Source organism: Monodelphis domestica, chromosome 6 (assembly GCF_027887165.1).
Source record: "Monodelphis domestica isolate mMonDom1 chromosome 6, mMonDom1.pri, whole genome shotgun sequence".
Lineage (NCBI taxonomy): Eukaryota > Metazoa > Chordata > Mammalia > Didelphimorphia > Didelphidae > Monodelphis > Monodelphis domestica.
In genome coordinates, this window is record NC_077232.1 from 50,608,890 (window position 1) to 50,622,551 (window position 13,662).

At 39.2% G+C, this 13,662-nt stretch overlaps 1 protein-coding gene across 6 annotated transcripts in view; it reads right to left on the reverse strand.

Moving 5' to 3' along the window:
• Positions 1-10,340: 10,340 nt before the first annotated feature.
• Positions 10,341-13,662, reverse strand: part of ANO3 (anoctamin 3) — a 616,473-nt gene continuing 613,151 nt past the window's right edge. For all 6 annotated transcript variants that reach the window (XM_007497186.3, XM_007497185.3, XM_056802002.1 and 3 more), the window contains one exon: positions 10,341-13,512. In XM_007497186.3, coding sequence (XP_007497248.1) covers positions 13,330-13,512 — 183 coding nt within the window. In that variant the 3' untranslated portion in view covers positions 10,341-13,329. The remainder of the gene's footprint in view (positions 13,513-13,662) is intronic.

Consider the following 13,662-nt stretch of genomic DNA (forward strand, 5'->3'; position numbering starts at 1 on the left):
TTACTGTGTTGAAAAAAAGTAAGGAAGCAGAGGAAAATGTGTAGAAAAAGGGGTCTTTAATAAGAAAAAAAAACCTTCTCTCTGGCAAGTTCCTGATCTCCCCCTCAGTTCTGGAACAAAACCAGATCAAAAGTCCCTCCTAGCATGGGATTGGTCCATTTATAGACCAATCCCATGCCAGGACATAAGGGGAAGGGAACCCTGGGAGGTGCAGGGAATGCTGGGGGATGTAGTTCTCCAGCATAGTTTTTTCAAACCCTCCATCCCCCCCCCCCCCATCCATTCAATGGATCATGCAAACACAACCAAACATATACAGTTTTTTTCAAAACACACAACCATTACCAATACCACCACCTCTATCATTGCCACCACCACTGCTACCACCTCCTCCATTGCTACTGGTATCATGATTATGATTATAAAGAATAAAGACAAAAAAAAGTCTTTTGCTCAGAGAGTTTGGGAAGCTCAAAGGAGAGGGAATACCCGTACCATAGTGAATCCACAGATGCATCCAAGCAGTTACATAAAATCCAAGAATAAAGGTGATGCAGCTAGGGTGTGGAGGTTTTTGAGAAAAGGAAAAGAAAGGTCAATCAATTCCCACTCTTGGGTTCCATCTTCCTCATCTATAAACAGGGTATATCACCAATTGACTTCAGTAGCCCCATCTATCCCACTTTTAATTCTTAGATAATATAATAGGGAAGGAGAGAAATAAGAGTCAAGAGGAAAAGTAGATGAGAGAAGGCAAAACAGGGCATGGGTGGGAAAAGGGAGGAGGGAGAGTCTAGATTTTGGAAATGAGAGGGGAAAGTGAGAAAGATCATGGAAAATTAGCAAAAGAGGAGAGAGTGTATGTATTTTTAAATGTCCCTAAGTGTGTGTGTGCTGCTTTGAGGACAGAGCAATTGATTTTTTATAACAGAAAAGGGCAGATATCTTTCAACCTGCTCAGCAATAATCAGGTTCTCCATTGAATTAGAGCTGAGTTTAATTATAGAAACAACAAAGAGGATAACAACAATTCAACGGGCAGTGGCCAGAAGATACACAAAGAGGATATTAATAACCAAACAGTCTGAGTTGCCAAGGAATGGTAACATAACCTATTATTGCCTAGTAGCTACATCAACATCTCATCACCCCAAGATAAATAACTTGTATCCGATGCAAACTTTAAAGGCCATTCAAACATATTCAGGATAACGTGGGTCCAAGGAGACTAAAGTTTTCCACAGAATTAAGGGGATGTGGGAAGAAAGGGAACCAAGAACTTTGTTTTATATTACTCATTTTCCCCTCCTGAAATACCGAAACAATTTAATTTTAATCAATGATACCCATCTTTCCCCCATGCCTATCCCTAATACTACAGCTCAGTGTAATACTGGTCAGAATTTGGAAATAGATTTATAACTGGATCCAAGTAGTCCTGCAAAGAAAGCAGGAAATATATAGTTATTTTTATACTCGTATTTGACTTCCTCAGGGTTAAGACCTCCTTAGTCTAAGGTCCTCTTGCTTCTCTCTATTAATGTCAGTCATCAGAAAATCCCCAAATGTTCCTCACTTTCAGTGTCATGTGGAAATATGTTTTGTTTTCCAACCTCTTCCACTGTTTCCCTCTTTAAACAGTTCTATTTGGCCTGTTTTAATAAAAAGTCCAATTTAGGGGACATGCCTAGAAAAGGTGATTCAGACCACATTTAGAGTGAAAGAGATCCAGGTAACTTTTATCAGTAGGGCCATCAGTTTAAGCAGATGAGGATGGGGACCAAAGACACACACACACACACACAATTGGTTGAGCCCTTCTGGGATAATACTGATGTTTCTAGAATCCATCCCTAGGAACTCAAGTACTGGTAGTAAGAAACCCAATTCAGAGCTCTTCTAACATTAACCAGGGTACCAAGGGATGAGTTAGCTCTAGGGGGCCAAGAAGCCATCATGGAATTGAAGTAGGACCTTTCTCCAAAGGTCTTTTTTCCTCCCTTTTTCTTCACATATTTTGATGGCTTTTTGAGGTACAAATTGGATTTAATAATTTGGAAATGGCCTGCCCCCAATTTTATGTTCTGCTTTTTTGTTTCTCTTTTTTTCTCTCCAAAGAGACTTTCACCTTTTTCTCTTTTTCACCTGTTTCTCTTTTTTTCTCTCCAAAGAGACTTTCACCAGGTCAATTTTTAAATAAACAATTCATTTAAAGGTTCCTTTTATCTTTTCTTTAATCCTTATTCCTACCTATACAAACCACCTTCTATCTACAGGTCACTGAAACACTGCCTAGGTTCTGTGTTTTTGCCACCATCAGATGAACCAATTCCCAAGTGGTATCCCCTCTCTGGATTAATCATACCTCACATTTCTATCCTGCTTTACAGTTTATTGAGCATGTTATTCATAGTAAATCTATACAAAATATAGTGTAAATATTTGCCTCACATTTTCCAGATGAGGATGAGAAATTCTGTGATGTCCAGTGTCTTGTCCAAAGTCACACTAATGGTGGCTTCAATTTTACAGATCCTAGTCTGGCATTCTGTTCATTGTACCTTCTAGCCTTTCATTGGGACATTTTTAGTGAGGATTTATGACAAGTCATGACCATTATTCCCTTGGTAGACTTCACATTTGGATTATTTCATATTAAAGTAGCTTCCAGGCATGTCCATAAATGAGGCTTGAAAATAGGGAAGTTGGAAGGGACTGGGGCTGTTGAGCTTCAAGAGGAGAATGTTGGGGGTACTAGTGGGGAGTCAAGATCTCCATCTTCAAACATTGGAAGAGTTATGTTGTAGAAGAAGAGTTAGACTTATCCTTCCTGGTCCAAAAGGGGAGAGACAGGGCTAGAGAATAAAAGTATTTGGGGAAGAAGATTTAGACTCAACATAAGGAAGGAATAAGGGTTGTTTAAAAGGAGAGTGGGGGGGCAGCTGGGCAGCTGGGCGGCTCAGTGGATTGAGAATCAGGCCTAGAGATGGGAGGTTCTAGGTTCAAATCTAGCCTCAGACACTTCCTAGCTGTGTGACCCTGGGCAAGTCACTTGACCCCTATTGCCTAACCCTTAGCACTCTTCTGCCTTGGAGCCAATACACAGTATTGACTCCAAGACGGAAAGTAAGGGCTTAAAAAAAAATAAAAGGAGAATGGGATATGTCATGTGGGGCAGCAGAAATTTACAAAATCTAGTCCAACTCATCAGAGAAAACATTTCCTTTATAACATATTCAATCTAGTCAGCTAACCTTTGCTTACAAATCTCTGCTAAGAAGGGGGATTTGTCATCTTCCAAGGTAGTCCATTATATATTTGGAAAATCTCAACTGTGAAAGCCTCATTTATTTTAACCTCTCTATATCAAACCTAAATCTGCCTCCTAGTAGTTTCTACCAGTTGCTTCTAGTTGGCCTATGTAGGGCATTTTAGAGCAAATTCAAATCCTTCGGGCCCCCTTTTAGATACATGAAGATGGTTATAATATAATACAACATAACATAACAAATATAATAGAAAATATGATATAAACATATAGCTATATATGTGAATATTTTCTCCCCTGTTAGATAGAATGCAAGCTCCTTGAGGGCAAGAACTGTTTCCTTTTTGTCCTTGTGTTTTTATATTTGGGGTCTAAAACAGTGCTTGGAATATTGTAGGCAATTTATGTTGTAGTAGAAGAGTTAGACTTATCCTTCTTGGCACAAAAATTTATGTTGTAGAAGAAGAGTCCAAAAAAGTCCAAAAAAGCAACAAATAATTGCTTTTTAAAAGGAATGGTAAGTAGGACAGTCAGAATTTGAACCTTGGTCTCTTGACTCCAAATCCAGAATTTTCCCATGGGACTGCCTGTTTTATTACCCAAAGTTATTATTATTATCATCACCATCTCTACCATCATGATCATTCTTTGAGCACAAGATAAATAATTATTTTTCACAATGTTGTACGCAGAACTCTTAAACTGAAAGGAAGGATAACTTGAAAGATATCAAATGTTCCTTCAGATTCTATTATCTTGTGATTAACGGAAGAAACCTTTGAATCCTGATTATAGTTTTAATCACTAAGCAAGATATGCTTTAACAGCATGTTGAAGCGACTTGAAGGTCCTCACCCTTCTTGTGGCCAGTAATGACCAATGTGAGCTGAGTCATGACAGTAGGAGTAGTGATGTAATCCCCCAATAGTGAGAGCAGCCCCCCCCCCCCAAATCAGAGCCATCAGTTAGAAATCACAAAGCACGTAGTCTACTTCCTAGCATGAAATAAGCAAACTGTTCCCCTCCCCAAATGCTAGATGTCCAGCCAAGAAAACAATACAAGAGTTCTGTGAAAAAGAACAGATAGTATTCCATACCAAGCTGGGTCATTTAGTGATATGTTACCTGTGATTTATTATCCTATAGAAAACACTGCTTAGAGCCACTAAAGTGATCTACATCCATTGTTTCCATCTTGTAAATCATTGCTAATCATTGTTCCTGCAAAAGACTTACCTAATCCCTTAACCTATGTCACTTTCCCTATAAATTGTGCACTGAAATTCAATAAACTAAGTCACTGCCCAGCAAGAGCAAGTCTGTGAGTCTGATCTGTAATCCTGGGGTGGTTGATCCTCCTGTAACCCCAGCCTATTTCTCTTACCCCGGTTCCAGGATGCACTTAGAGCTGTCTCTAACTGGTATAATCCATCCAGTTAGTGCCAGATTCTCTTTCAAGGAACGAGAATGGTTTGTGATGTCCTTGTCAAAGAAGTGTCAAGACTGTGGTATCATGCTGGGGTTTGAGTTGTGGATTCTGGGAATAGATTGAATCAGGTCACTGCTCAGTGCCTTAAATATAGCATAATTAGCACTAATAGATGTTTATCGGATTGTAGCCTCCCTCCTATTCTCTCCCAGTTCTGGAATCATAATCAGATCAAGTCTTTATTGCTCCTGGAGTAGTCAGCCAGTTCATTGGCACGCATAGGGCAGGCAATCCAGCTTAGCTGAATTGGCAAGGCATCCTAAGGAAAAAGATGAGAGACAGAATATACCAAGCAAGTCAAAATATCACCATCACCTTGACCACCATCTCCCCTCAGACCCTAATGGAGACAGCCCAGGACACTGAATGCAAAATCATGGGAATAGCAGTGCCCAAAAACCCACCAGACCAGCTTCCAGCCTAGCCTCCATTCCCATTGGTGAGGGAAGTCACTGTTGAGAAGAGGATCCTCATCACCAGAAGGAACAGTTGTTGACCAGCTGAAACCATCAGAAAGATGGATGCAAGAGTTTTGGGAGAGGTAGTGTCCCCTGTGCTTCCTGCTTCCAAATCAGTCATCATCTATCAAAATATTTTCTTTGGAGAAGGGACCTGTCATACTGAATAAATACCAACTAACTGCCACCCACAGAGAAGGAAAGCCAAGCTAGATGAAACAACAAGTCACTGAAAAGGAGAGGCAGGAGGTAGCATAAGTCTGGCAAAACATACCACCTTGTCATCTTGATTACCATCTATATCAGTGATGGTGAATCTATGGCACAGGTGCCAAAGAGGGCATGCAGGGCCTTGTCTATGGGCACAAGCACCCTCTCACTCCCCAGAATTCATTACTAGAAAGGTAGAGGGACTCAGGCAGAGGTGTTACCTTACCCCTCTCCACTGATGGCATTTTTCACATCACCTGCCCCTCTACCCAGCAGCCTAATGGGAGCTTTCCTCCCTCCCCCATCTGGGGTAACGGAAGTCTGAGGGGGCAAGATAGAGGGGCAGGGCATAGCACTGAGTCTCTGGGGGTTGTGGCATGGCACTTGGGGTAGGGTGGGGGTAGGGCCTGGTATCCCATCTCTAAAAAGTTTGACATCACTGATCTATATTCTTAGACTATAGACAGCTCAAGACCTTGAAACCAAGCCTTGGGAATAGTAATGCTTCCAGACCTATCAGTTCTTATAACTATCATCCTAGGAATAAATCTTTCTAGAGATATGGCCTGGTAACTGGTAACTGGTGGTGTTACAGTCTTTGCTACTAAAGATGTAGAAAAGAAAGTCTTTGTTACCCAAGAACTTGGCAATGTTAAACGTATCAACATCAGAACTTGATAGTATTTTATCAGTGAAATGACATCAGACAAGGCACTACCATCTGCTTCAATGAAGCTGTACCCTTAGGACAATAAGACTTTTCATATAACATGAAATGAGGACCAATTGTCTTGATTTTCTATTTCTATCCCTAGCCCTTAGCACAGTCCTATGTACCTCATGAGAACTTAAGGATTTTTTTCATTCATTTATTCATTCTAGGAAAAGAAGTGTTAATCTATGTTCTTATGACTTTACTCATCTTCTCTATAGTTTTCAATTCCAATATCTCTCTCTCTCTCTGGTTACTTATTCATATATATATATATACATATATATATATACATATATACATATACATATACATATATATATATATATATATATATATATATATATATAGAGAGAGAGAGAGAGAGAGAGAGAGAGAGAGAGAGCCACTGTCTTGGCTTTTGTATTTCTATTCCCAGGGTCACATAGTTAAGATTTTTTTAAAAGCTTTCTCATTCATTCATTGGCTTCTAAGAGTGCCCTTTTCATCATAATCAAAGACGAGTATGATTTAAACTACAGAATGCCTACCCTATTAAAGGCAATTTGGAATTCTGGCTAGACCACTGGATTCTTGGAGCAAGTTCAAATTGTTCCTTGACAGCTATTGGGTATGTGATTTGGGGCAAAATATTTACTTTTCCTTAGTCAGTCTCCTCATCTTTAAATGGGGATAATAATAATGATATGTTTCACAAGGTAATTGTGAGATTTCTCTAAAGGTTGTGTAAGTACTCTGTACCTGTAAAGTACTATAGAAATGTGAGCTAAATGTTTGGTTGATGGGAGTTCCAGAACCTTCCTGAACAAATTTTTCATTTTATAAATGGGGAGACTGAGTGTTAACTTGGAAATAACACAGAACTACCAAAGTAGTCCGAAAACAAACAGCACTCTTTAATCAGGAAAGGGATGAGTCCAATATTTAGCCCTTTATTCAGTGTCTGGCACCAAAACTTTTACAGGGTCTACACCCTGGACTCTGAGACATTATCCCTGGGAATGACACTGCACTAGATGACAACTCTAAGGAACAAATGAAAGGGGGCGAAGGGGGGTTTTATATAAAAGGTTGGACTGGATTAATCAAGAGTAGGGTCACCAGGAATTTTATTAAATTCCAAAGAGATTTATTTAATAATTTATTTACAAAATATAGAAAGAGTGAAGTTAGAAAATGAGAGAGAGGATAGGGTAAGATATCTGGCCTAATCACTAAGTATTTTTTTCCGACCCCTGGTTCAATCCAGGCAGGGGAGTTTAGTTCTTAGCCTGAGAGGCCTCAGTCCTTGACGCAGAGGACCTGGGGATGCAGGGAGTCTCTCTCAAGAGAATAGGTCTCTCCTGAGGCTAGTCTCTTCAGAAATTCCAGGAAAGGAGTCAGCTCTTTCACTCACCACATGTCAATCCAAAGGGAGAGATTTAAGAACAGTCACACCAGGAAAAGTCTCAGGTCTAGTCAGCAGATTCTTTGCCAGTCTCCAACTCAAACCCAGAACTCCAGAAGAAGTAGAAGTTAGAAGTCCCAAGCATGAAGAACTCGAGAACTTTCAGAAGATGAAAGTCACCACAGGATGTTGTAACTCCCTTTTAAAGACACTTTCTTTGGCATCACTTCCGGTGCCTTCCTCCACTTTTCCATGTACTAATTACAGTTGAAGCTTTGCTTAGTTCTGCAGGGCAGGCAGTTTGATTCTGATATGTCACCCACTATCACACACGTGGGTCACAGACCGCCCCCACTCAAGTGTGAATGGGGTGTTTATACTTTTGGTGATTAATTCTAAAAATGGGTAGGGGAGTTAATTTCATTTTCACAATCAGGGGAGAGTTAATTTAATCTTTCCACAAAATAATTTGGGGAACCTATATGCCATTTGGGGAGATCCGGGGGCAGGGAAAGATGACTGACAGTATCATAGCTATAAGGAAATGGGAGTGTTCAAACTATACTGACAGGATACAATCAAGCTTCAGGAAGGAATCATAACCAGAAGCTAGGATGTAAGGGAAGGGGCTACTTACAATGCATACTAAAAGGATGGCCCTTGTCCAGGTGTGGGCTTCTCGAGAAAGGTCTCTGATACAATAGGGAAGACTCCCTAGGACAAAAAGGGTGCTTAGCCTATGCTTAGTTCCACCTCACTGAGACTGTCCATTATTCAGTCTGCACCTGCTAGCCTGTGATTCTCTTCAGGGTAGATTCTCATGGGAACAGGGTACAAGTACAAGCTTTGGGGTCTCCAACTTAAAAGCTAGTCCTAAAACTTGGGCTTCGTCAGATCTTACTAGGCTACAAGTTTGGGGTTTCTAGATTCCATGTTAACATGGTAGATCAGGGACTAGACTCCAGTTTAAAGGATTAACCCTCTTTGTCTACTGATGAAGAAACTGAGGACAAGGGAGGTTATGTGATTTACCCAAGTTCACATTACTAGTAAGTAGAGGAGATAGGATATGAACCCAGATTCCCATGACTATAACTGGTGATTCCTTCTCTGTACCTCCTACTTGAGGGGATTTTCCACTCAGCTCCTCTGATTTTGGGCAACCCTCCAATCATCATTCTAAATCAATTTACCAACTTTCCTCTGTCCACTTAGCCATGACAAAAGTGATAAAGGAACACCATTAAAAGAAGACAGTCTTTTCATGAGAAATAGCTTTAAAATGGGTTGCATTGCATATTCTCAGGATTTCCCTGACACTGGCCTCTTAGAAGATTTATTACTAAAATCATGTGAAAGTTTAAGGATAAATAAATTCTACAAATCATTCCATGTTGGCAGTCACCTAAAGCAACCCTAAATCCAAATGAAATAATTTAGAGAAATTGCCCTTCTTCTAAGGAGGAAGTATGGGGCAAAGGGTAGGATTCTTAGAGAGGCAGATTTAGGCTCCATAAAAGAAAAAAAAAACAACAAAAAAGCTGAGTGTTAACTTGGAAATGACCCAGAACTACCTATCAAAGAGAGCTCACCCAGAAGTACAATGGATTGCCCAGGGAGGTGATCTGTGTTAGCTCACAGAGATTCACAAGCCCTCACAATACTCTATGATCATTTGCATTGCAAAGCAATAACTAGTGTGGAGCCAGTAGGGCCTCTCCCAGTCAACTTAAACTGAAGGGACAATTTATAGCATTTAAAGACCTTCAGCAATGTAGAAACAAATGAATTTAATATCTACATAGCAAGGATAATTATACAAAATAGGAAACTAGCAGATGATGCAGTAGTGGTCTTAGACCAGTTCTGGTTTTTCCTAGTTGATCTCACTCCTAATTCTCTGAGGTTAAATTTTGGACCAGTTGTCCCAGGTTGGAATGGAATTAGAATTTCTGGTATTGACTGTTGGCTGAGAATTTATATATAGCTCCATCACTCACATATTCTACTATGCATTGATATTGGTCTTCTTTGCTTTTTCTCCCACATGACACTCCAACTCTAGTTTTCTTTCCTTTTTACCAGCTCTAATCCATGGTGAAAAACTCTCCTCATCACTTCCTCGAGTCCCAAAACATAACCTCTTAAGTACTGTCCTAGGGTATCACAGCCATTTTACAGCTGAGAAAACTGAGGCAGAAAGAGGTTAAGTGACTTGTCTCTGCTTACCCAATTAGAAAATGTCCAAGAGAATTTGAGTCTAAGCCTTCCTGAGTAGAAGTCCAGCACTTCATAAATATTATCACTCAGATCTAGGAGTGCTCTGGAAGCAGATCTAACTGGCTAAAAAGAGTCAATTGTTAAATATCCAGTGTGTACATCTTGGAAATTGGCAAACACTACAAATCAGTATTTAATTTTAATTTTAATAATAATTATGTATACTAATAAAAGTGATGGCAAAAATGTTAATAATTTAGATTAAACCTAAAAGGGTGTTTTGTGTTCTTTTTTCCCCCAGAGAGCTGGTTGTTAAAATAACTCTTTCTAGCTTGCTACTTCCTAAATCTTACATCACTCAGTATCAATTAAACCCTTACCTTCTGCCTTAGATCAATACTAAGTATTGATTCTAAGACAAAAGAACAAAAAGGGCTTGGCAATGGAGATTCATTGGAAGATGGGGAACATGTTGGAAAGGAAGATTTGGATATGTTGAATAATTGCCTCTTTTGATAGAGATGATAATTTGGAAACCACAACCTGTCTCATCTCTTGCTCAGCAGCAGCTGAAACATAAACATAATGGAAAAGAATCATGATAGTAAATAATAATTTATTGATTGAAAAAGACTCCTGTTTGTCCCACTCTAGCATGACATTATGCAAAGTGTTACAGAAACATTTTAGAAGAATTGTGGTGTTCCAATGTCATGCCTGATCATGCATTCTCTCAAGCGTAACCCCAAAGTGCATGCATAGACCAAAAGAATCATAGACTCAATCAGCTATGATCTCAAAGAAGTTGTCCACAAACTTTGACTTGGAAGAAGGCCCAGGAGCATTGGACAGCTTGACAAGGCAGCCCACATGCATAGGTATGATTCAATTGTTTGCAAAAAACATTTATGTAGGATATGAAAAATATATTTCAACAGCATTCATGTAATACAGAATTCCTGAGAAGAATGTGTGCTGTATATCTTTGTAAAATAATGTGCATTCTAGGTTAAAAAAAACCACATGCAAGGCTATTCAGCCAAGCATGTCTGTTAACTGAAGCATTATTGATCTGCCACTGAATTCACAGACCTTCAGTGGTCACTGAAACACAACCATTCAATAATCCAATATAATTTTTCTAAGGTTCTATTGTTGCTTCTATCCATTGGGGAAATTTTAAATATTTTTTTATTATTTATCCTTTATGTTTCCTCATTATTTTTTGGATTTATAAAGTTAATAATTTATAAAAAATCACAGTTTTTTGATTAAAATATCATTTTTCCATTTCAATCAGCATTTTTTTTTCAGATTAAAAAAAATCAAGTATATGTTCTAGCTAGTCTTGGACCACTTGGCAGGGCACTAGTAAGACTAAGGAAATTATGCTACAAACCAACATTATTCTGTGTTGGGACTAAGTTATAGCTATTTCTGTCTTGTGTTCAATAAGATACTTTGAGTTTGGAGACACAAAGGTCATGTGTCAAATTTAACTGGGCACAGTGTCTAGATGTGCCCCTAGGAAGGTTCTGTCTAGAAAGGGTAGCATACTACAAAAAAGTGGTGCTAAAACTCCTGGATAGAATTTATGGTAATTTTTAGTGGATAAATTTGTAGAAAAAATAGGAAACCGGGAGAGAGAAAAGAGGGAAAGCTTTGGAGCAGATTGGGTAGAAACTACCACTTGCTTTTAAGGTCAGAGAAAAATATAAAGAATCCCCTTGCTCTAGGGAGCAAGGCATAAACTTGGCTCTTCATTTAACATAAAACTGAAAAGTTCATATGCATTTTAAATATTATTTATTGGCATTCTTCTAAAAGTAAAATAAAGGGGAAAAAAGGAGAGACTATTTCAGTGTCTTCCTTATGGAAACAATTTCCCAAAATAAGAAACTGCATTCTAATATCTGCATCTGATGGTATGTTCAATCATTTTCAGCTGTGTCTGACTCTTCATGACCCCATTTGAGGTTTCCTTGGCAAAGATACTGGAGTGGTTTGCCATGTCCTTCTCCAGTGCCACTTAGCTGCCTCATCTGATTGGGTATAACTATAGAAAAATTAGTTTCCACAACTTTTCTAATTCTCAACTCCAAAGAAGTTTCCCTTTGGGATGCTTAAGAACAAATGTTGAAATTAATTCTAAATAATATATTATTAGTATAAAGATTTTCTACAAAAAGTGGGGACTAGTCTTGAATTTTTTAAAGATGGAGGAAAAGAATTATCCTGAATTGTCATACTTCTCTTCTCTCTTCCAATATCCACGAGATAGTCACTCTACTGGCTTTAGGTTAATGCTCTGTGGTATTATTAGTTTATTTTAATTCACCCTAATCCTCTGAACTCAAACTGGCCCTGACTTCTGCTCCTATGGTCCTATGTACAAACCCAACCTATACCTTTTCCCTCAACTGTTATTATTTTTTGTGTGATGTTTCAAAAACAAAATAAAGCAAAAATGATTGATTTTTGTAGAAAGCAAAGCTTGAAAATATCTAATTCTAGCAATAATATTTAGTTACATTCATGCATTGAGAGAGAGTGCATATATCTCTAAAAGAAGAGCCAAACCCGTGCAGATTGTCTAGCTCCTCTTTCCCTGAACGAAGAAGACGAAAGGGCATAATGTAGAGTGGGGCTTGTGGTCAAATGAGCTAGAGATTGCACACTGTTGATAAGCCACTATACAACAAAAAAGGGAAAAATAGATATTTACATCATTTTACGGTGATATTCTGGGACAGCTTTCCCAACAGATTCAAAGGCAAACTCATATTGACCCTATCGTCACAAAATATGCTCAATCAGAAAATGCCAGTCCTCTCTTCAATGTAGGGGACTGGCTATTTCTTATGAAAATTAAACTAACATTCAGCTGAGTCACACCACTCATAAAAGGTATCAGATCCAGGAAGTACTGTTTTCTTTTTCTTCCAACGGGCAGCATAGCTGTTAGATTTGTAGGTTTTTTTTCTTTTTGGTGTGACCTTGAAAAAGAGACAAATGAAAAGGGCCATGCAATTCTTTAACTGCATAGTCAACAGTCAACAGGGCATTTTCCACTGAGACAAACACAGAAGGAGGAGAGACTAGGGCAGCTGAGACTGAACAGGAAGCCAGTAGGAGGGAGGATATCAAGTAACAGCAGCCAAGGCAATAGCTCTTTTGACTTCTTCCTGGTAAGCATCACAACTGAGCAATGGGAAGAGGAGTTGTAGGAGTAGAAACCACATGCCTTTATTTTGAACATCTCCATGGGTTGCTTGCCAGGCTCAGAACTCCAGACTTTTTTGAGGGTCCTAGAAATTCCCCAAAGCACAGTGCTTAAGGAAGATTCTGAGACTATTATTGGTTTCCTTTGGTCCATACTGACCAGAGTGCATAGCCACACTGGGTGGGGGCTCTTCTTTGACCTCCTCTGGAGCGCAGATTTCCCAATGATAGAAAAAGGCTTTGATGCAATCATTCCCCACCCAGTCCACCATCTCCACACACTTATTCAGTTGTGTGCTTTCCCACAAGTCTCCTCTTCCATCCCTGCTGATTGCTCAGTCTCTCCTGGGGCACTGGGGTTGACTAAGGCCACTCTTGGTGATAATGCTTTCCATGACATTTCCGCTGTTTCTGCAAATGCTCCAATTCTGCATCATACATCATTTCTTGGACTAAGTACTTCTCCCGCCGCACCCGGTCAGATAAATCTTTGGGCATGTCAGGAATCAGGTAAGCAATAAAAGATTTTATTCCAAAAACAAGGTGCTGAAAATGAAAAAAAGGTTGAAAAAAAAAAACAAGTTTTCAAGGATTTTAGAGAAACAACTGAAAAACCAACTGAACACATGCCTAAAGAATGCAAGAGAAGAACAAGATACTCCAGGAATCTACGAGGGAACCCGTCTTGAGAGTTCA